The sequence below is a fragment of the Anser cygnoides genome, chromosome 9 (genome assembly GCF_040182565.1).
Source record: "Anser cygnoides isolate HZ-2024a breed goose chromosome 9, Taihu_goose_T2T_genome, whole genome shotgun sequence".
In the NCBI taxonomy this organism is placed as follows: domain Eukaryota; kingdom Metazoa; phylum Chordata; class Aves; order Anseriformes; family Anatidae; genus Anser; species Anser cygnoides.
Genome location: NC_089881.1, coordinates 13013833 through 13036345, shown reverse-complemented (window position 1 = coordinate 13036345; position 22513 = coordinate 13013833). Strand labels below are relative to the sequence as shown.

Here is a 22513-nt window from a genome sequence, read left to right as displayed (position 1 = left end):
GTGCAAGGGGAGCAGTGCCGCAGGACTCAGCTCGGGTGTCCAGGGCCCGCTCGGCTCAGCTCTGCTGGGTGCTCTCGTGCCTCTCCTGGAGAACTGGTGGTGACCCCAGCGGTGACAAAAGCCGTTCACCTTGCACCTCTGGGTGGAGGGGGCTGATGAGGAGGTGGGCAGGTCTGCGAGCATTTCCCTCTGCTGGGCTGAGAGCTGGTGTTTGGCCTGGCCGCTTCCCATGCTTAGGGCTGTTTGGAGAATGTCCCTTGGGAAAGGGAGGTGTGTCTTCAAGTGGCTGCAAGTTTTCTTTTCTTTTAGATATAATAATACAGGGTAACCCCTCTCGTTTTGTAAATCAGTCTGTTTTATTGTCTGTATTTGCTCAGCCCAAATTAATTCAGTGTGTTTTCAAGCCAAGAGAGGTTAACTGGGCCCCGCCAAAAGTCAACAGTGAAATCTGGTCGTAGATACATTCTTTTCTTTCAGTAATGAAGACACATTAAAGATCGGGAGGAGCAGCTCTGAGGGAATGGATTTTGCCCTGGAAGGGAGACTTGGAAAAATTGCTAACCTTGGGGCAGAGAGCCTGGGAGAAGCAAAGAGATGACACATCTCCTGCTGCTCTGCTTCCTCCCCAGTGTCCCGAGAGCTGCTGTTGAAACACTTCTTCCTCTTCTGCCGACAAGTGTTTAGTGTGGCCTTTTTAGGAGAGAAAGTTCAGGAGTGAGCATTTTTATTTCTGATTATCAGTGCCGGCCTCTTCCCAACCGTATGCCACCCAGCACCCTCCTGCCAATTAATTCCCTCAGTAATTTCCTCCCATGCAAATGCAGCCGTTAGGGGGTGATGTGCCAGTGTCACCGTGTGGCCGTGTCATTGCAGAAGGACAGGCACCAGCACACTGGCTTTTTGCACCTGCTCACGTTGAAAAAAGCAATTCTGGCAGCCTGCAGGATTGCAAAGAAAGCAAAAGGAGGGGGGATGCAGCTTAACATGCAGCCCTGTGCCATAAAACAAGGCAGGCTGTGTGTTGAAGGAAACATCGTGTGTTCAGGGCTGCTCCTCCCACGTAGCTGACACCTCCGTCCCTGCCAGCTCTGGCCACGCACAGCCATCATCCTGACGAGCACGGTGACATAGGGACTTCATTTAACCATGTGCCCAGGGCTGGCACCAAGGGATTATGGTGTTTTTTAAAAACAAAAGAGTTCCCAGGCTTTCAGAGTGTAATGACTGACCCATCCAGCAAACACACATAAAAATAACAAAGCCTTTGTTTTTTAGAGATCCAAAGGGGTGCCTCAAGAACTCTCTTTAGCATGAGCTAAAACCCGGCCCAGCAGCAGGCAGCGCTGCATCAAGGGGTTTCACAATAGGAAGACAAAAAGATTCACTGCCATGGCTCCTCACCACTGGAACCTGGCGGTCTACAGCTCCATGCTGAGCTCCTGATCATATATATATCAGGATACTCCCTCTCACACAGCCATTGTGCCGCACGGTTTCCCTTCACTCCTGACCGATCTGGCAGGCAGTGCAGCAGTGGGGCGGTGAGGCTATGGGACCCCGCACGCCCTTGATTTTAGGGCTGGGTAGGGGAGCAAGTGCCACGCTCAGCTGCAATCACAGCAGCAGTGTCACAGGTAGAATGTAAATGACGGCAATTAGCTTCCATGGGGTTTGATCATGTGATTTATGGTGCCATTAATAATAACTGGGTGTTTGTTATTGCAGTAGATCAACACTGCTGCAATCCATCAGATCTATACCAGACATGAAATTATAGATTATGGGTGTGGAGAAAATTGGAAAAGAAGGAGAGAATGGTTTGTAAAATCTGCTGATCTTACACATATAGCGAATATTCCTGGGGACACTTTGTTATCTGTTGTTTGCTGTATGAAAGCACCAACGTACTCATTGAGCCACTGGGGATCCTTTCTCTTTTGTGCTTGCCGCAGAAAACCTTTTGCCCTTGTTGCTCAGACCTGACTTAACTAAACACACGGCAATTAACCACTCCAGAGAGCAGGTTTGGTAATGTTTGCCTCTAGGAGGAGGCGTGCGGAGGTGCAGTGCTGCTGTGGGGCTCTGCAGCTCACCCCCCTGCCCCAAGAGAGCCATGCCACCCAAACATATCAAAACCTGTGGCAGGCAATGATAAAACAAAAGCCAGCTACAAATAAAGGCTCCAGTCCTACAAAGTTCAGATCTCACAACTGATTAAACTGGTGAGACCTCTCCCATTGCCTCCTGTAGGACAACCAGCATGCTGCAGGTTAAGCACAGGCACACATGTTGTTCCTGAAAATGTCAATTTGTGGAACAAATTATTTGTAAGTTCAATAGGAAATGGCATCTGTGTTAATTTAAGAAAAGCTATATGTGTACCAAGCGAGCATAACGGGTGCTTTGTGATCTGGAGTGGGAACTGAGGTGGCCTCCCAGCGTGCGGGGTGGAGGCACCGCTGTGTTGCAGAGTTCCCGTTGCATGCCCAGAGGACGCACAGGCTGTCAGCCTATGGTCTTACTATCACTTGAGTGTTTTAGTGGGAGGATTTAGTGCACTGTGAAGCCCCGGGCTTGCCTTTTCGAACTTACAGGAACATCCAAAATGTAGAAGTAGAAAACCTACGTGATAACCCTGAAATTCTCTTAGGAGTTAATGGCACCCGATGTAGCCTTTTAAGACTGTGGAACAGCAAAGAAGAAGGAGTAGAACTATGACAGTAAATGAAGAGAAGTTTCATATTTTAAAAAGATTTAAGGTCTATTAATGGAACAGTTTCAGTCAGAGCCCTCTGCTCATGTTGACTCCTAAACTTGCAGAGGTTCATGAGCCTTAACGCAACACCTCAGGCTGCAAGTTCGGCATTGCTAAAAGCTTGCAAGCCACAGGACTGCAAAACTTTTCTTGTAGCCATAAATGATTATTTTGTCCTCCCTCGCAGAAAATTGTGCCTTAAATGCAGTGTTAGCCAGGGGCTGTACTTGAAGTGTTCACTTGGTGGGTTGGAATGCCTCAACCACCATGCAGGGATGTGGCAGATGTCCGCTGCGGCCCTTGGGGCACGGAGCAAGGGCTACGAAAATGGTTTTTTATTACTGTGCTGCCAAATTCTAATTAGTAATATCTTAGCAAAACGAAAACCTTTAAGAAAAATGTGAATACTGGTTTCAAAAGTCATGGTTCTGTATGCAGCGTTTATATCAAGAGCAGTGTTTATATCAATAGCAAACACAGTGAAGTATTTGGAAAACTCAGTATTGTGATGAATTGATATTTTTCGTATCAAAACAAACAGAAATCCTAAAGCTGATTTGATTAAATTGAAGAAACTGATATTGCAGAATTTTCATTTGCTTTTACACATAGAAATTGTGTCATCTGATTTTGCTTCTATTTGTGAAATTTCGAGTTTGCCGAAACCAACTCTTTCCAGTCATTCCCTCCTTCCCCTGGGATAGACCAGTGTTAAAACGCAACACCACACATCATTTTAAGCAAAAGCAATTAGTGGTTTTCCTTTGTTTATGGACAAGATGAGCAGTACTTGATATCCTACCTAAATTATCACAGATTTGATTTTTATTTAGTGTGACGTTACTGGAGAATCTAGCCTTCTGCAGTGGCAGATGACCCAAGTTTGCAATAAATTCTCTGGAAAAATAATTCTACCACATGTTCTTCACCCATTCCTTGTATCTGCCAAATGCTTCCTCAGTAGCATGGGTTTTGTAGAAAAAAAAAGCAGAAAATGGTGCAGGCAGCAGTGCTCCCTCATCCCTGCAGTGAGTGCTGCAGCAGGAGATGTTAGGATGGGGCTGGTTGATGCCCCAGTGGGTCCTTGCTGGCTGTTTTCAAGTGGAAAAGGCATATGGGTTGGGTGTCGGAGGAAGACCTTTGAAGTGACACAACCTGCAGTGTAGTGCCCTCTTATTTATGCAGTAAATATACCGTGATTTTTATATTCAGTGACATATGGTGATTTAAAGGACTCTGAATTGCTAAGGAAAACTAATTTAATTGAAGTCAAACATGAAAGTACAGGGCAGAACCAAATACCACTTTAGAAAGCAATTCAGAGTATTCAGCTGATCTTACTCTAATAGGGATTTATTTTTGACTTTATGATTATGGATTTTTATAGTGTCACATCAACATAAAGGGCTTTCTTCACAGCAAGAGCAGAACAGAGGAAGTCCAAGTATATGAGACCCAATGTCCTTCAGGGAGTCAGTGGTGAACATGGTCTCCAAGGCAGAAAAGTTCAAATATAAACCAACTGTACTCACTGTGGGGAGGAAAAAGAATACAGTAGCTTGATTATACTTGAGAAAACAGCTGGTTGAAGACCAAAATCAGTATCATTATCCCAGTGCCTACTACTACAGCGATATTTCAGAAACCCATTCAACCTTCATGTGGCACACACAGACAAAAATAAATCTGGAAGTGATCCGGCATTGTTTTAGAGAGGCCTATTCTTGGATATCTGTTTAATACCGGACAGCAAAAGCCCTTCAAACCCATTCAAAGCCACAAGAGGAAGAAAAAAAAAGTGGATGGGGGAAGGGAAGGCAAGGCAAGGCAAGGCTTGGGTTTAGGGGAAGAAAGTTCTGTAAAACCTAATAATGTACATGACTGGAGGTGTTCAAAATGAAGCTCCAGGTCAGGGACCTATACTGGATCCTCACCAAATGGCTGCCATGGGGAGCTGCTCGGAGCCAAGGAGCCTCTCACCTCTTCATTACCAGTGGCTGTGGCTTGGCGTCATTAGGCACTTTAGATAAAATTAGTAAGGAGGCACTAGTCTTGTGATTCAACCTACACTTTCTTTTCATCTAATTGTCATCCTGCTAATGAGCACCAAATAGCTTTGCTAGTAATAACAATACTTTAGAATGCTCTAAGCATCATCTTGAGTGAGCCTTTTAAACAGCCTGTGTTAAAAGGATTAGAAAAAGGAGTGCTGATAGATCAAACCAAATGATAGAAACGCCATGGGCTAAAAGTGTTAATTAGACTTAGTTAAACATTTCAGTAATGCAGCTGAAAGTTAGTTACAAAGCACAAGCTTTTGGCAGTGTATGTCTTCTCCAAGCAGTCTCACCCATGTGTCTGTCGTACGACCGGAGCATCTGCAGGCAGGGGAGCAGAGAAGAATGGCTCAGCTTATGTCCGGTTAAAACCGAACCCACATTTCTTTCTCCCATCTCACACTGAAGCACAAACTGTTGCTGTAATTCAACAAAGTTAAAAATTCAGCAACTATTCCTTTCCCTTCCATGGTCAGCAGGGAATTACAACGCTGGACATGTGTGCGGCTCCAGCTGCTTTGGTAGGAAGGTGCTCACACCTGATTGCCTAGATCCCATTTGTGCTGGTGGGCTCAGTGGTTATCAACCCTTCAGACATTGATGGCCTCATACTCTGATGGAAGGCAGCTTCATTTCTTGCTGCTGTTAGTGTATTTACAGGAAAGCACAGATGAATTTTGTTCCCAGCCACTTGCATTCAAGGTTCAATTCAATTGCATTCCCATGCAACCTGCCGAATTAGAAGTATGTTAGTAAGAGTGTAACAGTTCCTGCTCGGCCTTATGGGTTAGCTGTTAGACTTGAAAAAGTAGTACAGCATAATCAAAAAATAATAATAATCACAGATAAGGTCTCCTTTAATATTCCTACCAATTATTTCACTCTAAGGCACTTCTTTAATGAAACAGCTTTTGTTTTCTCATTTGTTGAGCATGAATTGGTACAGTAGTTCCCAGGGCCATTTATTCAATAGATCTCTAATAAGTAAGTTGCAGCTATTTGGCTTCTCTTTCTTGTTCTGACTCTTTTTAGCTCCTGGACATGTAAATCCATTCTGCCAATATTTTATGACTAGTTTTTCTGTTGCTGTTTTTTAATGTATCATGCAAGTAGTTCTGTCAGCATAAGAACAAATGAATTCAGTTTTTCAAGGGGATTGTATTTCATGCACAATTGACTTTCATATCAAAGAAGGTGCAAGATCCCAGTGGAGCTGTTCCCGCACACAGTACGTTTGTATCGGCTGCCTCCCGCCTAAGTCCTCCGGGAGTCAGTAGGCTGAAAGCTCGCCAAGCCTTTCCCATGCAGGCAGCATGCTGAGGGTCCTCCTCCAACTCCTGGCCTGCTCGTCCTCATTTCACAAAGCTGGTAGGAGCTGTTATTTCACTCCCTCTCTCTGTGTTGGTTGGAATCTGCCACAAGTTCCAGCTCCATCCTAGAGGACAGAGCCACCCAGGCAGGAAATGGCTCCGTTGCTTTTTCCCACTTGCTCTATCTAGTTGCTCTGATTTCCATGTGCACGTACAGGCTTCTGTGACAATTCATCTTGTTTGACAGATGCTGCAGACACATTGCACACTGTTGGCTACATCAGCTACATGAGATTGCACAAAAAAAAAAAAAAAAAAAGCTTGTGAATGAGAGCCAAAGCCTGTGTTACAAATCAAGCAGCTACAAAGACCTTAAATGACTTCACCCATTTTGTCAACACCACAAAGAAGCAGTGGTTTGTGTCACTGTAAGATGCTGATTAAAGGAAATGAAGCAGGAACAGGCTTGCAAATGCCAGTGTTTTCCTTCCCAAGACATTTATAATGAAGGGCAGCAAGCTGGCCCCCGGGATTATAGCATGTTAATGTAATTAATTGACTAGGAGACTGAAGACTGAGGGTGGGTTTCATCTCACCTCAGCTAAGGCCTCCAGGTTTCTCGTCATCACAATTGCCTAAACGTCCTCTGAAGTTAGTAAAAAGATGTGTCTGCGCTACTGATAAAGTTATTCTTAATGTTAGAGGAAGACTTGGGGAGATGGAGATCATGCAGAGCAATTCCTCTGTTTGTCAAATGAGAGGAAATGACACCTAAAGATCAAGACAGCCATGCCAAATGCTTCAAAGGCTGAAGGTTTGGTTATCCGTTATATGGAATGGGATGTTTCTCTTCTCTTCAGCTTACTGATGGTGCACACAAATGCTACCCATTCCTTATGGTCCTTATCCTTTTCCATATGAAAGCTGTAAATGAAGCTAAATTGGCTTTTATCTCATTAGCAAGGAGCTGAGCTGCCTTTCCCTCTTTAAGCATGGTGGAGCTGTGTAAACAGAGAGTTGCCAAGCATGCGGTTGAAGTGGGAATTAAAAGGGTAGGAAACCTGCCATGTAAGTTGGTGGTTATGTGCAGCAGTTAAACAGTGTAAGCAGGGGTTTAGGAAAATGGACAGTGAGAGCGTGAGCCCCAGTCAGGGGGGTTGTTCTCCAAGGCCCCTCCAGCCAGCAGCTTCCACATCTGCCATGTGCTGGGAGAGGATTTTCAGCTCCCTGGAGCATCAGGAGAGGGCTTTTGGTTTGCTTTGTCCATATTCAAACTGCACAGAAAAGTATTGTGCGTCTTTTTGAAAAGCTCACGAAACGTAACCCCAAAATTGGTTGTCCCTGACACAAATGACTCAGATGAAATTCTCTGGGGAAGATTCTCTGGGGAAAAATTCTCTGGGGAAATTCTCTGGGGAATGTACGTCACTTGGCCACCTGAACATGCCAAAAATGTATGACTGCTTTAAAGTGCTCCTGTTGAAAGGAGACTTGAGCTGAAACAGCTGATTGGGCCATTGATCTGAACCCAGATTGAGCATCCTGAGGGAATCAAAGGCAAATTGTCGAATTACTGCCCACCCCAACAGGCATGGAAATGTCAATACTTAGGAGGTTCCCCTTAACAGAGTTCTAACAGGTACTGCTCAGCTTGGCTTCTTATCTAGTGTCTCTGCCCAAGGCCAACAGTAAGCCCCATTTCTTATCATCACAGCGGTAGCAAGACATCTTTGTGGGTTTACTTGGATACGTACACATGCAGAGGAGATTTTCAAGTCTTACTGGCGCATTTGTAAAGAAAAGGCCACAGCTGTGTCACCTGAATAAGCTATTAATGAGTTTTAGGTTATAGCATACTCTGTTCCACCCAATCTGAGCTAACATGAGAAAGTGTGCCTGCATATCATAACCTGGTGGTGTATCACAGCCTTCCATTATTGGGAGATACAGAAGTTGCTATCATAATTAAGTTAATCACTTGTGGGTTATAGAAAATGCCTGGGGATGCATTTGCACACAGTAAATGCGTGGTGCAGTGAAGTCACAGGAGGGGAATTGCATCAGAAAGAGGGTTCTGGTTTGGGGCCACAGAAAGAAGAGCTTGTCCAAGCCCCAGGACCTGGTTACAGTAGGCTGCCGGGCTGCCTTAGCCCTGGTGAGCAGAGCAAGACCCCGCAGTGGCTCTGGGGAACTACCTGGGGCCAGCACGGTGTGGGTTCTGAGCCTAGTGAGGAACTGCTGAACTTTTCTTCCCTTAGAATAAAATTCACCTTGTTTGTTGGTATCGATGTTGATAGCCTCCCAGAGTGGTTCAGATAGCGGCAGGGCGATTAATAGGGTACATACGTGCTTAGGGAGCAAGGAGTAGAGAGAGGTGTCTTCTGTGCCTTCTGCCTCACAAATGCTCTGCAGCTCCTCTGCTACCCTGGACACTCTGTTCATTCTGTTTTATGTCCACCACATAGACTTTCCTTTCTCTGATTTGATCATCTTTTGAATTTATTTTAGTCTCCAGCATCCAGGACATTTTGTGACAAGGACAGGGTTTTCCATAATTTATCTGTTGGACACAGTATTTCTTTTGGTCTATTTTAAATCTTCTGCCAGATCTGAGATTTCTCTGATTGTCCCTAAGCTCTTGTGTTAAGAGAAAAGGTGAATGACAGTTTCTCATCGTCATCAGCTCTGCATATCCTCTCTTTCTTTATTGAGTTTGAGCAGCTAAATGAGTTAATTTATCTAACTGTTTAACGAGGATTTCAACCTAAGTTCATGGGAGAGCATTTAAAAGAGGTCAGAACTTATTACCCATGTCCAATTCCTTGGTGCAGTGTACTTGAGATAAAACTTGACACAAAAAAAAAAAAAAAAAAGGAAAGAAGAGTTTTAAGTTGGCTAAAGTGGGACAAGTACATGTTTCTAACAAGCGTCCACTTCTTCCATCCTTCTAACTTGGGCATGAGCCAGAGGTGCTTCAATGGCAGCAGAAACCCCAACTCAGGCATGAGGAGAGTTGCCAACATCTTGGGCTATCCAGAGCCTTTTTACTGTTATTCTAGATGAATTTTTAAAGAGGAGGAGCACATGTAGTTTCCTCTCTTTTTTTTTTTTCTTTTTTTTTTTTTTAGCATAACTGCAGTCAGACTGTGGTTAGCATTCCAGTTCTCAGCTAATATCTTCTTTAATACACATTTTCGATCTCCATTCTGTGAGCATGATGACAGCCCATGGTGGATGCAGATGTTTTTAGTCATTGATGTATCCAGCTGATAGTCCTGAGAGGCACAAGGCATCCAAGCAGGTTGTCTTCCAAGGCTTTGTAATGTTTGCAAACTCTAGGGAGATTTATGTTTGATTCATATAAAAGTATAAATACATGTATTATACATATGTCTTAAAATGAAATTAGTGAAGCTGGGAGACCAGAGACATTTCTCAAATTCTCCCAGACTCTTTCCCGAGTCTTAAAATTATATTTCTTCCAGATGAGGTCCTGATGAGGTCTAAATGTCTGCAGATAGCACGGAGGTGACTGGAGGTCTGTGGTGAGGTTTAAATGTCTGCAGATAGCACAGAGGTGACGGGAGGTCTGGAAGTCAGCCCTGGCTGAGGGAAGCACGCTTGGTTTCTGCTTTGCTTTACTGGGGCCCCTAAATAAGGATTGAAGATGCCGCATGGGCCAGTAAAAATGCAAATGTCCCATCTGCCCTATTTATATAGAGTGAAGGCTGAGGGGGCAGAATTCCCTCTCGCCACGTGTATAGGTTGCTGCTGCTTTACACACCACTGTCAGATATACGTGGCTATACACAGTGATGTTTCTGAATTGCTGGACGGGGACCTGTCACTCAGCACGTCTCATCTGAGAGTGGTGTCAGTGAACAGCTGAGGGGTGGGGGTTTCTCTAGATGTAGTTAAGATGAAATGGCAGCTTCCTCCGTCATGCAGCTTTCCAAAGAAAATAGATTTTGTGGCAGAATTTCCATGCTGGTCACAGTCACAATGTGATTTTACTTTACAGATTTATATACAAGTAGTAAGTCAAACCAGTAATATGTAATGTGTATATTCCGCAGACAAACAAAAATATGTTTTATACCCATTGATGCCTGTCAGAAAGCATATTGAGACATAGTTGGAAAAGGCCTAAACACTGGACAAGATACTTCTATGAGTCTCAACCAGGTGCAGTGAAATCGGCTAGCAGTACTCAATAGTAGTAGCTATAGTAAAATACCAACTGATAATAATGTTACTCAGATAACAGCCATGCATAGTATTTTGTGTGTATACATTCTTGGCACTTCCAGCTGTCAGATACACATACATATATGCATAGTTTCGTTTGGCTGCTAACAGTAGTTTTCTTCTCTCATCTTCACTTACTTCTCCTTTTCATACTGGTTCCGTGAGTGGGAATGTCCTAAGCAAAATTTTTTTCCAAATAGACAAGGAGGTTCCTTTCTGATGGCACTGAAAGAAGAGGGGGAGCTAGAGATTAAGAGCTTTATGTGGGCTTAGATAAACTCCTTCTATAATAACATGGGAACTTGGTCTGTCCAGAATATAATCCATACAGCTGGCAATTTCTATCTTGCTTGCTCTTTTGGGAAAGCCCATGTGTCAGATACTCAAGATGTTTAGATATCCAAGGACCATGTGTCTGAGATACTCTATACTTCAAAAAGGCAGTGGCAAGCTTAGATTCAACGACCTAATTAACCCAACAATAAATAGTTTGTCTGGAGGCCTTTTTGAGCAGAGGGCAACACTAATGAAAAAGATAAAATGCTGAAGTTAGTTCTGTCTCACTGCCACGTGAGACCTGTCACTTCTGAAAACTTAAAGAAGTTTTGACCTTGAAAAATATGCAGTGAGGATGTGCGAGTGCATAAGTCCATCTTTGAATGTGGAAAGTGTCAAAGATAGGCACAAACCATGTTTTTCTTCCTCTGCCTTTTTTTTTTTTTGCAGAGACAATGAAATGCATTAAATTTTAAAGAGAATCATTCACCGATGCTTTGCTCAATTAAAATATTAATGCATTATAAGAGCCTGGCTTAATGACAATTTGACTCCTGATAGTGGTATATTTTATAAGCAAGGAAGAGGTTAGAAGATGCATACTGAAAGTTACGAACACTTCATTATTTTCAACCTTTGACAGTGCCTAATTTGAGGAGAGGGATGGGGGCTGAGATATTGTATCCTGGGAGGTTTATTTTTGAAGCATCTGCTGTCTAGCGCTTGCTAAGAGGGACAGAAAGTCAAATCAAGCCGCCGCGAGACTGAGCAGAAGATGTTGGAAACGTGACAACCTGCACTGGCGTCTCCGGAGCCACAGAGCCTCTCCTCTTCTCCATGATGTGTCTCTATAGCCGGTCGTGCGTTGCAAAGGTTGAAGGTTGCCTTGGCGTGCAGGTTGCCTTGGCAGTGTCCTGGTAAAATACATTGTGTGTGCCCGTTTCTGTGTACCTGCTGGCTTCTTTCAGTGGGTTGAAAGGAACACTTTTCTTTCTGGAGTGAAAAATACCGCTGCCTTACAGATATGTACCGTGCATTTATCCAGCATGTACATCACACCTTTTATAACCGCCAGCAACCCTCAGTACTGGAAGTTACTTCAGTTTATTGTGCTGTTGGAGAAATACAGCCCTTCAGATCTCACTGAATAAGCCTGGAAAGGAACAGGCGGTACTAACAATTACTTTTACCACCTTTCATGTTTCTGTCAGTGATAGCTATGACACTTGTTGGTTCGCCTTTAAATTAGTCTTTCTTAGAGGGGGAAAAAAAAGAACAAGAGTGGAACTGATCTCACAAAATTTCATTTATCCACAAGCTTAGCCTAGTCTCCCTTCATTATCCCAGCTCCTGCGGTCGCTGGAGAGAGACGAGCAGCCCTACAGAGGTGCTGAGGTGCCTCGGGAGGTGCCTCTGCTGCCTTCAGCGCAACGCCTGCTTGGTGGAGCCCGCCCATGCACCTCCCCGGCCCTTATCTTGCAATGGGCTTGCCACAAGATCTGTTTGATAAGAGTCTGCTGGGGCAATGCTCGCAGTTCAGCGTTTGCTGCAAGTCTGTAGTTGTAGCACACATATATTTAGAAGGAGCCCTGATTAAAATCCCTTGCCAGCTCAGATCCTGGGAATGCATGTAGGGAAAACAAAGATTCTCATCTTTTGTGCTTGCTTATCCCACCCTGGATTCAGTCAGACCAGATCCCTCCTGCAAAGGCTTCCAGCCTCTGGCAGGTTCCCTGCAGCGCGGATCAGGGAGCGGGGTCCTCATGCCCCATAGGGCTTCTGAGCTTCCCGCACTGCCAAAGGAGCTTGTGCCGGGGAGAAGAAAGGCGACAGCAAAGAAAATGGAAGAATGTGCTCACTTTTCATAGGTAAGGCTCTTCAGCTTAGCAAAGATGTGGAGGTATGGTAGAGCTCTGTGAAACATTTAAAGATGGCAAGTAAGGAGTGAATGTGTTCTGTTTCTCACACTAGAAGGTGTGCGGTGCGCGTGTTGTACAGAAGAGATATAAAACCAGTGGAGGAAAGTACTTTTCCCCAGAAAACGTAACTAAATGTGGGCCTCAGTGCAAGAGCCTAGCGGGGTAGCTCAGCCCAGAAGGGGTCCAACAACCCCACATACATTGTTGACCAGCAGCAACTCTTAAACACAGAGGTTTGTTTGGGAAACTTCTGTGGGTGTGTTTTGAGAGGTAAGATCCTCCCTTGCGCTGTTGTTGGTGCCTTCGTGCAGTACAGAGGGTCACCTCGCTGCAGGGGCCAGACCACATAGCTGGGGTAGGACCCAGTATAGCCCCATATGTAAATATTCAGAATATCCAGAGAAGACACACGTTTCTGTGGCATGTTGCACTGTACCGGGTTATAGGCTTCACACAACAGAAAGTATGAGAAATGCACAGGGTTCAAATTCAATGCGGAAACCATGTAAAAAATCGAGCATATGGGCAGTTTGTCTTTCAGTCTCATGCAGGTGGCCGTGGTCGCACACAACTTTTTGAGTATTTCCAGCCGTGTGTGTACAAGGGGCCATATACACGCTGCATGCAGCCCCTTATCCTATTATGCAGCCCCCATTTGATCCCGCAGGGGCACACGCAAGCTTGGCGCAGCCGTGCCTGGCACCGAGCAGGCACTGACCCGCCCTCTCCCGTGGCTCCCTTCCTTGGGCCACAGGGTCACACTGCAGCAAACTTCCAAAAATGGCGATTTCAAGCACAAACAATAGAGGAGCGACCCAGGCAAATGCTTTGGATGTCAGCTGCATTATGTTTCATGGCATTTTATATCCCACGGTCTGTGAGGGTGTTGTGTGGCGCCTGGAATCGCTTTCCGAGCAGGTGCATGCCATTTGCTCTTGCTCCCTCCTTACTATTTTTCCACCAGGCAGAAGGGAATCGCGCTCCAGCATGGGGATGCTGGCTCCTGTTAATGCTGCAGCATGCATGCAGGCTTTGCTCGTCTGTCCTGCCACTCATACAGACTATTCAGTCTTCTCTGCCCCGCACCACCACCAACTGGCTCTTGTACTTGCAAAGTTGTTACATGAACTTGTATTCAGGGAAGTCTTCAGATTTACACAGACATGTTGCCAAGGGACATCAGGAAGGTAATGCTGAGTGCATCAGAATCGACAGTCTATAAAGTGGTTTCTTGACGAGGCAGGTTTTGGAGAGAGCTGCTGCTGAAGCTGGGCAGGGTCTCAGAGGCTGCGTTTGTGACACCCAGGCTTGTTGCTGTCACCTTGGGTGACTTTCACTATGCCCCCAGCAGCTGTGTGGCACTCATCAGGAGGATGAGCAGAACATCTGCCTCGCCGCAGTTCCTCGTGTGAGGGTCACCTCTTCCCTCTGAAGAGCTTTCCACCAGGGAGCTTCCTCTCCTCCCACACTTTAGTGGCTGGGATCCACATCTGCCTTCCCTTAGACACAGGCAAACCGTCTTGGCAAATCACAGAAACAGAGGAGGGGGAATATGTAGAATAAAAAATAGGTGCAGATAATTGCATCTCTTTGACTGCCATTCAAAACAGTGCCAAATGGGCAAAAAGCTTGCATTATAAAGTACAAAAACATTATCCAAGTGCTGGCAGAAAATGAGCGCTTTCTCTTGGAGATGACTGGAGGTGCTTGCTCCCTGTGCTGTCACTTCAAGAGCCATGTTCCAAAATGGTGTTTCATGCAACAGCAAATTTTTTTTTGCAATAAGTTTCTTTGTTTTCTCAAAAAGCTTCTTTCTTCCTAATAAAAGAAACCATCTGTCTGCTGTATATCCAAGTCGAAAACCAGTTTAAGCAAGGCCATCTTTAACTCTTATCCAAAGCCAGCTATTGTAGAGATTAGGTAAAATCCTATCTAGCTACCTGCTTTCACTGCTGCTCATGTGGTGTCTGTTCTATCAACTAATCTTATCTTCAGAGACTTCAAAGGCATTCGCATCTGTGCCTAGAGTAGTTTATTAAGCTGAAGAAGATGGAAATTAGTAGAGGAATTATCAGATGAAGACCTAGCAAAGGGAGAGGCAGCAATACGCTGTATTGAAAGAGGAGCTCTTGGGCTGGAGGGAGACCCCAGTTGTGGTTCTCAAAGACAGGCCAGGTAAAGGCTGGAACAAATGACAGTAAATGTGCTCGTGAAATCAGTTGATGACACAGTGCTGGGAAAAGTTGTTACTAGAGAAGAGGGATAATCATAAAGACTGAAATAATAGAAATAGAATGATATTCAGTGTTCAAAAGTGCAAGGCATACAGCTGGGGACAAATTGGTTATAAATAAATAAGGGTTTGGGATATACCCCATTTGGTGGCAGAAAGTCTGTGAAATGCTAATGTGATGCATTCCTAAACAGGGTAAGTGCAGTCCTTGCAGTGTTCATAGCGCTAATTCCAGTGCTGGAAAGGAGATGTTCCTTGTAGTTCTGATCACCCACAGTTAGGAAAAATTAATGCCATCCAGAGGAGAAGAGTTAGTGGGATGATGAGAGAACTGGAGAGTCCATAAGGTGAAAAGTGGAAAGGACTTCCGCTTGTGTAAGCAAGACAGCACAGATACGGAGAAAACAGAGGCCTTTGGGTATGAATATCTCAGAGTGAACCCCAGGAAACAAAAACCCCTATTGAAACTAGAGGTGCACACTGGCAAAGATGAAGCAGATACAGAAGAAATCTAGGCCAGAAGTTAAGGAAAGGAGTCCTTCTGTCTGAGGAAGACGTTCAGGACCAGCCTGCCAAGTAGGAGCAGTGAGGGCAGAACCTGTCTGCTCTTCTGCTGGGCACTGAGCGAGCTGAGGAGAGCACTAAAAGGGGTGATCGCTCACCGACCACAACATCTCTTCTGTCCTATGTCACTACACTGTTCTCAGGCTCCCCCAAGTATTTGGCTCCTCACTAAATGCAAAGTGGCTTTTTGGAGAGTATTCTAAAAGTTAGCATTTGCGTTACCTAAAAGCATCCTAGTTCCTGCATCCTGCTATGTTTGTTCACACTGCTTGTCCTTTGGCTTGTAGATAAAGGCTAATTTTATCTCCGTTTGGGCTTTTTGAAGTCTGAGTCTCGGTTCGTCATTATGCCTCTTAGGTCACAGCCACAGCGCAAGAGGGCGATGTGCAACGTGGGAGGGATGTCATAGGTGAGAGTGATCCAGCATATGCAGGGAAGGACTGCGTTCTCCAGGGCGGGTAGGGACTAAGGAGATGCTGCCACAAGCGTGGCTGCTTCACAGGAATGTGAAACTGTGAAGGGAGAGGTGACCTCCAAAGGAAAATGCCATCAGGACTGCTACATGCCAGGCTGTTTGCACAGGGAACCTAAGCCGGCTGGAACTCACTGTAGTTACTGCCTTTGACAGAAGCCAGCTAAGGTGCAAACCAGAGCATGTTGCTGCTGTTGTATCAGTATCAGCTCTTCAGGGTAGGCATGGGTAGTACTTAAATTAATAATGAGTAATAACAATGTTATAAATAAAATATCATCATACTAGCTGAAGTGAATAAAATAGACATGAATGCATTAACGTTGGATTTTAATGGCTTAAGGCTATTGCGGAATTATTCTCTTCTAGTATTAGTTTGACTGCAAGGACAGTATTAAAACCAACCGGAGAACCAAATTGGTATCGGGATGTGCGGCAATATATTAAATGGGAACGCAGCCCAAGAAAATACCGTGCCTCTGTGACTCTGCTCAGACCAACACGGCCAGCTCAGAGCTGGAGGTCTGCTCGAGTAAGCATCTCCAGGCTGTTTCTTTCCCTGCTTCTGCTGATGTACAGGATACCACAGAGTCAGCGTATTTTTCTCTCCTGTTAGTCCAGTCTTCTCAGAACATGAGAGTGGTGTTAATGGTGAGCTTATTTCACTCGGACGCCCTTCAGGGCTGCAGAGACGCTCCATCACCCTGGCCCTGCATGAATTCCTCCAGAGGCTTGTGTACTTGCCCAAATTTGAGAAGCTACAGTATGGCATTTGATACTTCCTCCTCACACTGCAAGCCTAGCTTGCCATGCAAAACTTTGAAGCCAGCAGGAGAGTTTTTTCCTTGCCCAGCTGCTGAAAACTTTCTGTAGCGTTTGCATGAGGCCAGCACCTCTGCAGCCATACAGCGCTACGTGGTCTCTGTGAGCTGCTGGCAGTTCCCACAGGGACTGCTCCAGGCTTCTCAGAAGCAGAACCAAAATGAATTTTGCAGTCCAGGAGCAGTCTGCTCTTGTCTTGAAACAGGCAGAAGTAGGGGAGAGCTTGGATCTGGAAGGTGGAGGCATGGCAGAGCCCTGGGTGCTGCTTCTGCTGCCCCGAGGGAAGGTGAGGGGCTCAAGGTGTCACCTGCCACAGGATCCCCCCTGCTGGGGACTGTGGGTGTGCGAGGAGGTGGTCACTCCACATCTTCACCACATGTGGTCATCCAGTGCTAAACTTGCCTTTAGACACTGCTTTCTTCTCGAAACCCGCGATTAATGTGTTTTCCTCCCTCGTCTCTTCCAATCTCCCAGTCGCACATAAAACTTTTTATGCTTCAGTTTTCTGCTTAAGGCTTAAGTAATATTCAGGTTAAAAGTAATTAAATCGCCTTTCTCCTGTTTTTATATTTTTTTTCTAGCATGGCCTCTGTTCTGTAGGTTTTGAAGAATCCCAGGTCTGCTGCTTGCCCAAAGAGCATTTGGATGCTCATCTTTCAGTGGCCTCTTCATTTTCCTCTACAGTCATTCCCACTCCATCACCATATTAGTTGAAGGTACCCCAGCGTGCTCCAGATGTTGAGTGATCAAATGGCATCAAAAAGCTTGGGAAAAGTACTTAATGGTGGGAGAGGGAGCTCAGAACTTGCTGTCTTCACAGAGAGGAACTGCTGGGCCCTGCCTTGCTCTTCACGGATTCCCAGTCTGAATCCAGAGTTGTGAAAATGGGGAAACTGTGAAAATATGGGCTGTGAACACTGGGAAGCTGTGAAGCGGAATGGGTGGGGATTTCCAATCGCTGTCGAATGCTAAGTTTATAGATTCTGCTTGAAAACTTAATTCTCTGATAAGTAGCTTTTTGTCACTACAACAGCAGGAGAAACAGTGGCCAAGGCTGCAGAATTTTCTTGCTTGTAAAACCTCTCAATTCTTTCATCAGAGCTTTCCAGCGTTTTTGAATGTCAAGTAGAAGCTTTTCAGGCCTGGCCTCTGACAAAAGGCAAATTTTATTTGAGCAAAACCTGTTGTCTTCTTTCTCAGCCTGGAAATGAAATAAATAAATAAATAAATAATAATAATAATAATAATAATAATAATAATAATAATGCAGGCTCCCATTGTGTGGTTTTTCTTTTGCATAATTTTGCAGCTAGATTGCAAATGTGATGTTTTACATAAAAACAGCTTTGACTGAGGAGCTGTGGCCTTTCCCTGACCCAGGGAAAATGGAGGTTGGTTTGGCTGGAGGACTGGCTCTAGAAAAGCAGTGGCATGGTTGTGCCTTGCAGGCAGCAGCGAGGAAGGACTCAGCTGCCCAATGGCTCTTTGAGAAAACACTTTTGGAAGAGCAGGAGTACAGTCACAGATTTAGCAGGTGGCTCACAGGAATGTACCTCTGGTTAATCTGCCTCTATTGTAAAATTTCTGAGTCTGGCAGAAAATTAGAAATTCTGGGTTTTTTTTCTATTTTTTTTTTCAGCACAGGCCCAGAAAACCTATAAGCTCTTTCTTGCGTCTCAGAGCAGAAACAGCTGCGTGAGTTGCGCTGTTGGCAGAGCTCAGGGGCCCTGGGGATGTGTCAGGGATGTGGCTGGGCTCGAGCTGCCTCTGCACACCCATGCCCTGCCTGTGCTTATCACCCTCACTGTCTCTTAGGAGCCAGGGCAGACCCAGCAGTGGCGGACCCAAGCAGAGTTAATAAATCCAACGGACCCCCAGGGGGTTATTTTAACTTCTTATAGGAATAGTGGGACGGCTGAACTGCGAGAGGCTTCACACGTCCCCATATGCCCGAGGGTACCCCCCTCACCCAATGGCTGCAGATGCTGGGCTCCTTAACCCAGAATAAATCATCGCTTCTACCTGAAACCAGTAAGCCCAGGTGCCTGGACTGGGCTTCAGCAGTTTGTTTAATCTGGAGGCCCTGCACATCCTTTTTGACACACATTACATGGAAGTAGGCAGGGGGCATTAAGGAGGCGATGCAGTGTTAATTGGAGGTGGCTGTACTGAAGCCACAAGCAGTGCAGGCTGAGGTGGTGCTGAGGACCAGGGCACTGAGCATCTCTCGGAGCATCCCTCTTGACAAACCCCACTTCTTAGTGCCTTCTAATGCTGCAAAATGTGCATTTCAATTCCCTGCCAGATTGGCTATTCATCACAAACACATTTAGGCTTAATTGCTAATTAATTTTCCCTAGATAGTGTAGATATATTTTTTCTCACTGTGTGAAATCTAGAAGAACTTTCTGAGAACCAGCCACAAATGAGTTGATTGTAATTGGTGTTCTCTCACACTTACGTGAGAAGTAACAGTTCATCAGCTCTTAATTAGGTTGGACTTTTTTGAGAGCAGTTTCCATTTTTTTGACAGAAAGATATACATCTTGTTTCTCCTATTTCCGTAATAATAATAAAAAAAAGTCATTTTACCTCGAATTGACAAATCAGGCTGTGTTTGCTGGTGTTTTATTCCTCCTGATGGTGAGTGCCAAGCTGCATGTAATACCTGGATTGCTGAGCAATTTATTCAGTTAGTGTCACTTGTCACAAAGCAAATAGAACTGTTTGTGCAAGAAAGAAAGTTTGCACTCATTTGAATTAAATTGTGAGTGGGTGAGCAGCAGTCTTGGGAGTGATACACTGAGATGTGGAATAGCCTTTAGGTGTCTCACAGCATCAGAAGAACTTTGAATTTTATGCCTGTTGTTGGTGAACTCTATACAGGCCATTGCACAGGTAGGAGAGCCATGGCAGCAGAAAAATGAAGCCACCTCAGATGAATCTGATTATTAATCTGTATTAGCAACCTGTGGTGCAGATGCAGAAGGCATTTTCATTTGTTCAGTCCACTTGTTGATTTTTAGCTTCACTCAAATCTGAGAAACCATGGAGAAAATATTAATGTAGGTAAGACTGTACCATCCTTCCAGTGAAAATAAGGCCTGTAGAAAAGAGTTGTACTAGTTATAAAGTTTCAGAGATGTCTAATTGTAGTCAGTGACACTCCCTCAAAAAATAATTCCTTTTAATAAAGCTTTGTACGTGCAGTGTGCATTTTTCAGAAGCCTTTCTTTCTTTTCTTCTGTGCCTAACACAGTGAAGTTAATTTATATACCTTAAATGCATGCTGTTTGATTATTAATGCATTTTAATTGAATAATGGTTTCCTTCCAACTGCAGCTTATCGTACATCACCCCCAAAAAATGGTAGCTTAGATTTAAAGAACAAGATAATCAGGTTTGCTTCAAAAAAAAAGCCCCAAAAAGCACAAATGTAATTGAAATGAAAATGATATTTCAAATCATTTTTCCTCTCACGGACTTAAATGATGATTACAGTTACTTGTGTAAATCAGTAAATTAAATCAGGCCGTTCCTGCTATGAGTTCCCCACGGTGTAGTCTGAAAGTAGCTGGCAGGGAGCAGAATGGGAATACCTGCAGATGTTAGAAAGGGAAGAATTTAATCTGCCGTCTTCACCCTGCTGTGTGTACAGAGATGAAGTCCCGTTTCTGTCACTTCTGTGCCCACCGAAGCTAGGATGTAAAACCATTTAGTTGTTTATACCTAAACAAAAGCAGGATGCAAATCCAAATAAGCAAATTAATGAACGGGAGTAGAACTGCAAACACAATAACATTGACATCGGTTCAAACCCACATGAGCCTGACCCTGGCATGGCAAACATAGTTAAGACGTGCCCGTTCCTGCAGCAGCGCATGGGACTGGGACACGTGCTCAAGGGGCATCGAGGCAGAGGCAGAGATGCTGTGATGGCTGAGGTGGTTCTCTGGAAGGGCTGGCACCACTGCTGGTGGCAGCCCTGCTCCACCTCTGCGGGGCTTTGGCAAAAACGTGCCAGAAAACAAGCACCAATGCGCTCGTCTGACTAACTGCAGTCACTGCAGGATAGGCCTCCATCACCTGCGTGGCGTCCAGGCCTCCTGGTGTGCACACAGTGCTTTCTGGTGATGTTTAACAAGCACCAGCTTCTGTGCCAGAAACATCTAGTTCTTGATTCAGGCTTGAGTGCCTCCTGTGGTGGTAGCTGACACTTATGGCAAGTTACGGGGTATGTAAGCAGTGTCGGTTGACGCGTTCTGTAAGGAAAACCTAGAAGTAACACTATGGCACTTTACTTTTTCTCCTCAGTTATAAAAGAAATTCCTCAGATTAATGATACCTAAGTTCCTGTCTTCACTAATCGGTTGAGGTTTTGTGTGGTAGCCTGAAAACTACCTGTGTGATTAGCTGCTTATTAAAGCCTCCTGAAAGCCGCTGGGAGTTCATGCAGTTGTGTGTGTCTCAGATGGGCAGTCCCACATGGCTGGCCTGGTGAAGTGAGCACCAACACGATTCTTCTGTGAATTTAGGCAGATTCAAAAAGTGCCAGTGCTAGCACTTAGTGCTTGACTAAAAACAAATGTTGCATGTAAACGTTAAGAACTAACACGAGGATTTTGCTATTTGGAACCTTAATGTTGAGTCCACTAAAAAATCCATTGTGGTGTGGTTTGGAAGAAATACAAAAAATATGTTCATTTGCTATTAATGTGCTTAAGGATAACGTGTTTGTTTCATATCTGCTTGGCATCTTTTATTGCATACAAACCTTTCCTACTGAATCAAGTAAGAAAGTAATCAAGTAAATATGTAAAAAGTAATCAAGTAAATATGTAAAAAGTAATCGAATAAACTGTAAACTGATTTAGTTTACATATGTATATGTTTACATATGTGTACAGTTTACATATGTGTATCAGTAAGGTTAGCCAGGCAGAAATAAAAATGGCATTTTCTGATGACAAGGCATGATTGCTGTAAGATTTCTGCAGGCTGCACTTGTACATGCCTACATAAACCCCACTGGTCGTGAGCCCTGGCTGCCCTGATACCTGGCTAGGGACTGACCAGGGGAAACAGGATCCTGCAGGTAGCAGCGTGGCCTTTTACTGCTGTAGCAATGCAGGGAGTTCTTGGGAAACGCCCTCAGGGAAGAGTCTCAGTTGTGTGGCCACCAGAAGAGGTGCAGAGGCCTGGCCCCCAGTGCCCTTCAGTATCCTCGGCCAAGGCTCAAGACGGAGAGGGTGGGTGAGATCAGCTAGAGGAAAAGCTCTGTTAGTGCCTTCTTATTTCAGGGCAGTCAGTTGTGCTGCCAAACAGCGTGGCCTGTTAAATTCCTGCTTGTCCAACTGATCTCCTTTTTCCTCTCTCTTCAGGTTATTTCCAGGATTTGTTGAACAAGTCAGAAAAAGCCCTTTATGATGCTTTCCCAAGCCTGTACGGAGAATTGTACACTCAAAACGTGAAGGTCTTCAAGGACTTGTACAGTGAACTACGCCGCTATTACCGGGGCTCCAACATCAACTTGGAAGAGGCCCTCAATGAGTTCTGGACACGCTTGTTGGAGCGGCTCTTCAAGCTGATGAACCCCCAGTACCATATCACGGATGAATATCTAGACTGCATGGTGAAACATGCAGAGCAGCACAAACCCTTTGGGGAAGTTCCCAGGGACCTGAAGGTGAAGGCAACCCGAGCCTTCATCGCAGCACGTTCCTACGCGCAGGGCTTTCTTGTGGGCAGCGACGTGGTCAAAAAGGTCTCTCAGGTATGTCGGGGTTCTTCCTTCTCCTCCATCCTCAATTTGGTTGGAGCCAGTCAACTACTTTTGGTCAGGGACAGGAGGATTTAT

At 44.9% G+C, this 22513-nt stretch overlaps 1 protein-coding gene across 3 annotated transcripts in view; it reads left to right on the top strand.

The window, feature by feature from the left end:
* The window catches only part of GPC1 (glypican 1), a 225237-nt gene that overhangs the window by 173699 nt on the left and 29025 nt on the right, over positions 1–22513 (top strand). For all 3 annotated transcript variants that reach the window (XM_013186100.3, XM_013186099.3, XM_048077297.2), the window contains one exon: positions 22038–22429. In XM_013186100.3, the coding sequence (XP_013041554.1) occupies positions 22038–22429 (392 nt within the window). The remainder of the gene's footprint in view (positions 1–22037; positions 22430–22513) is intronic.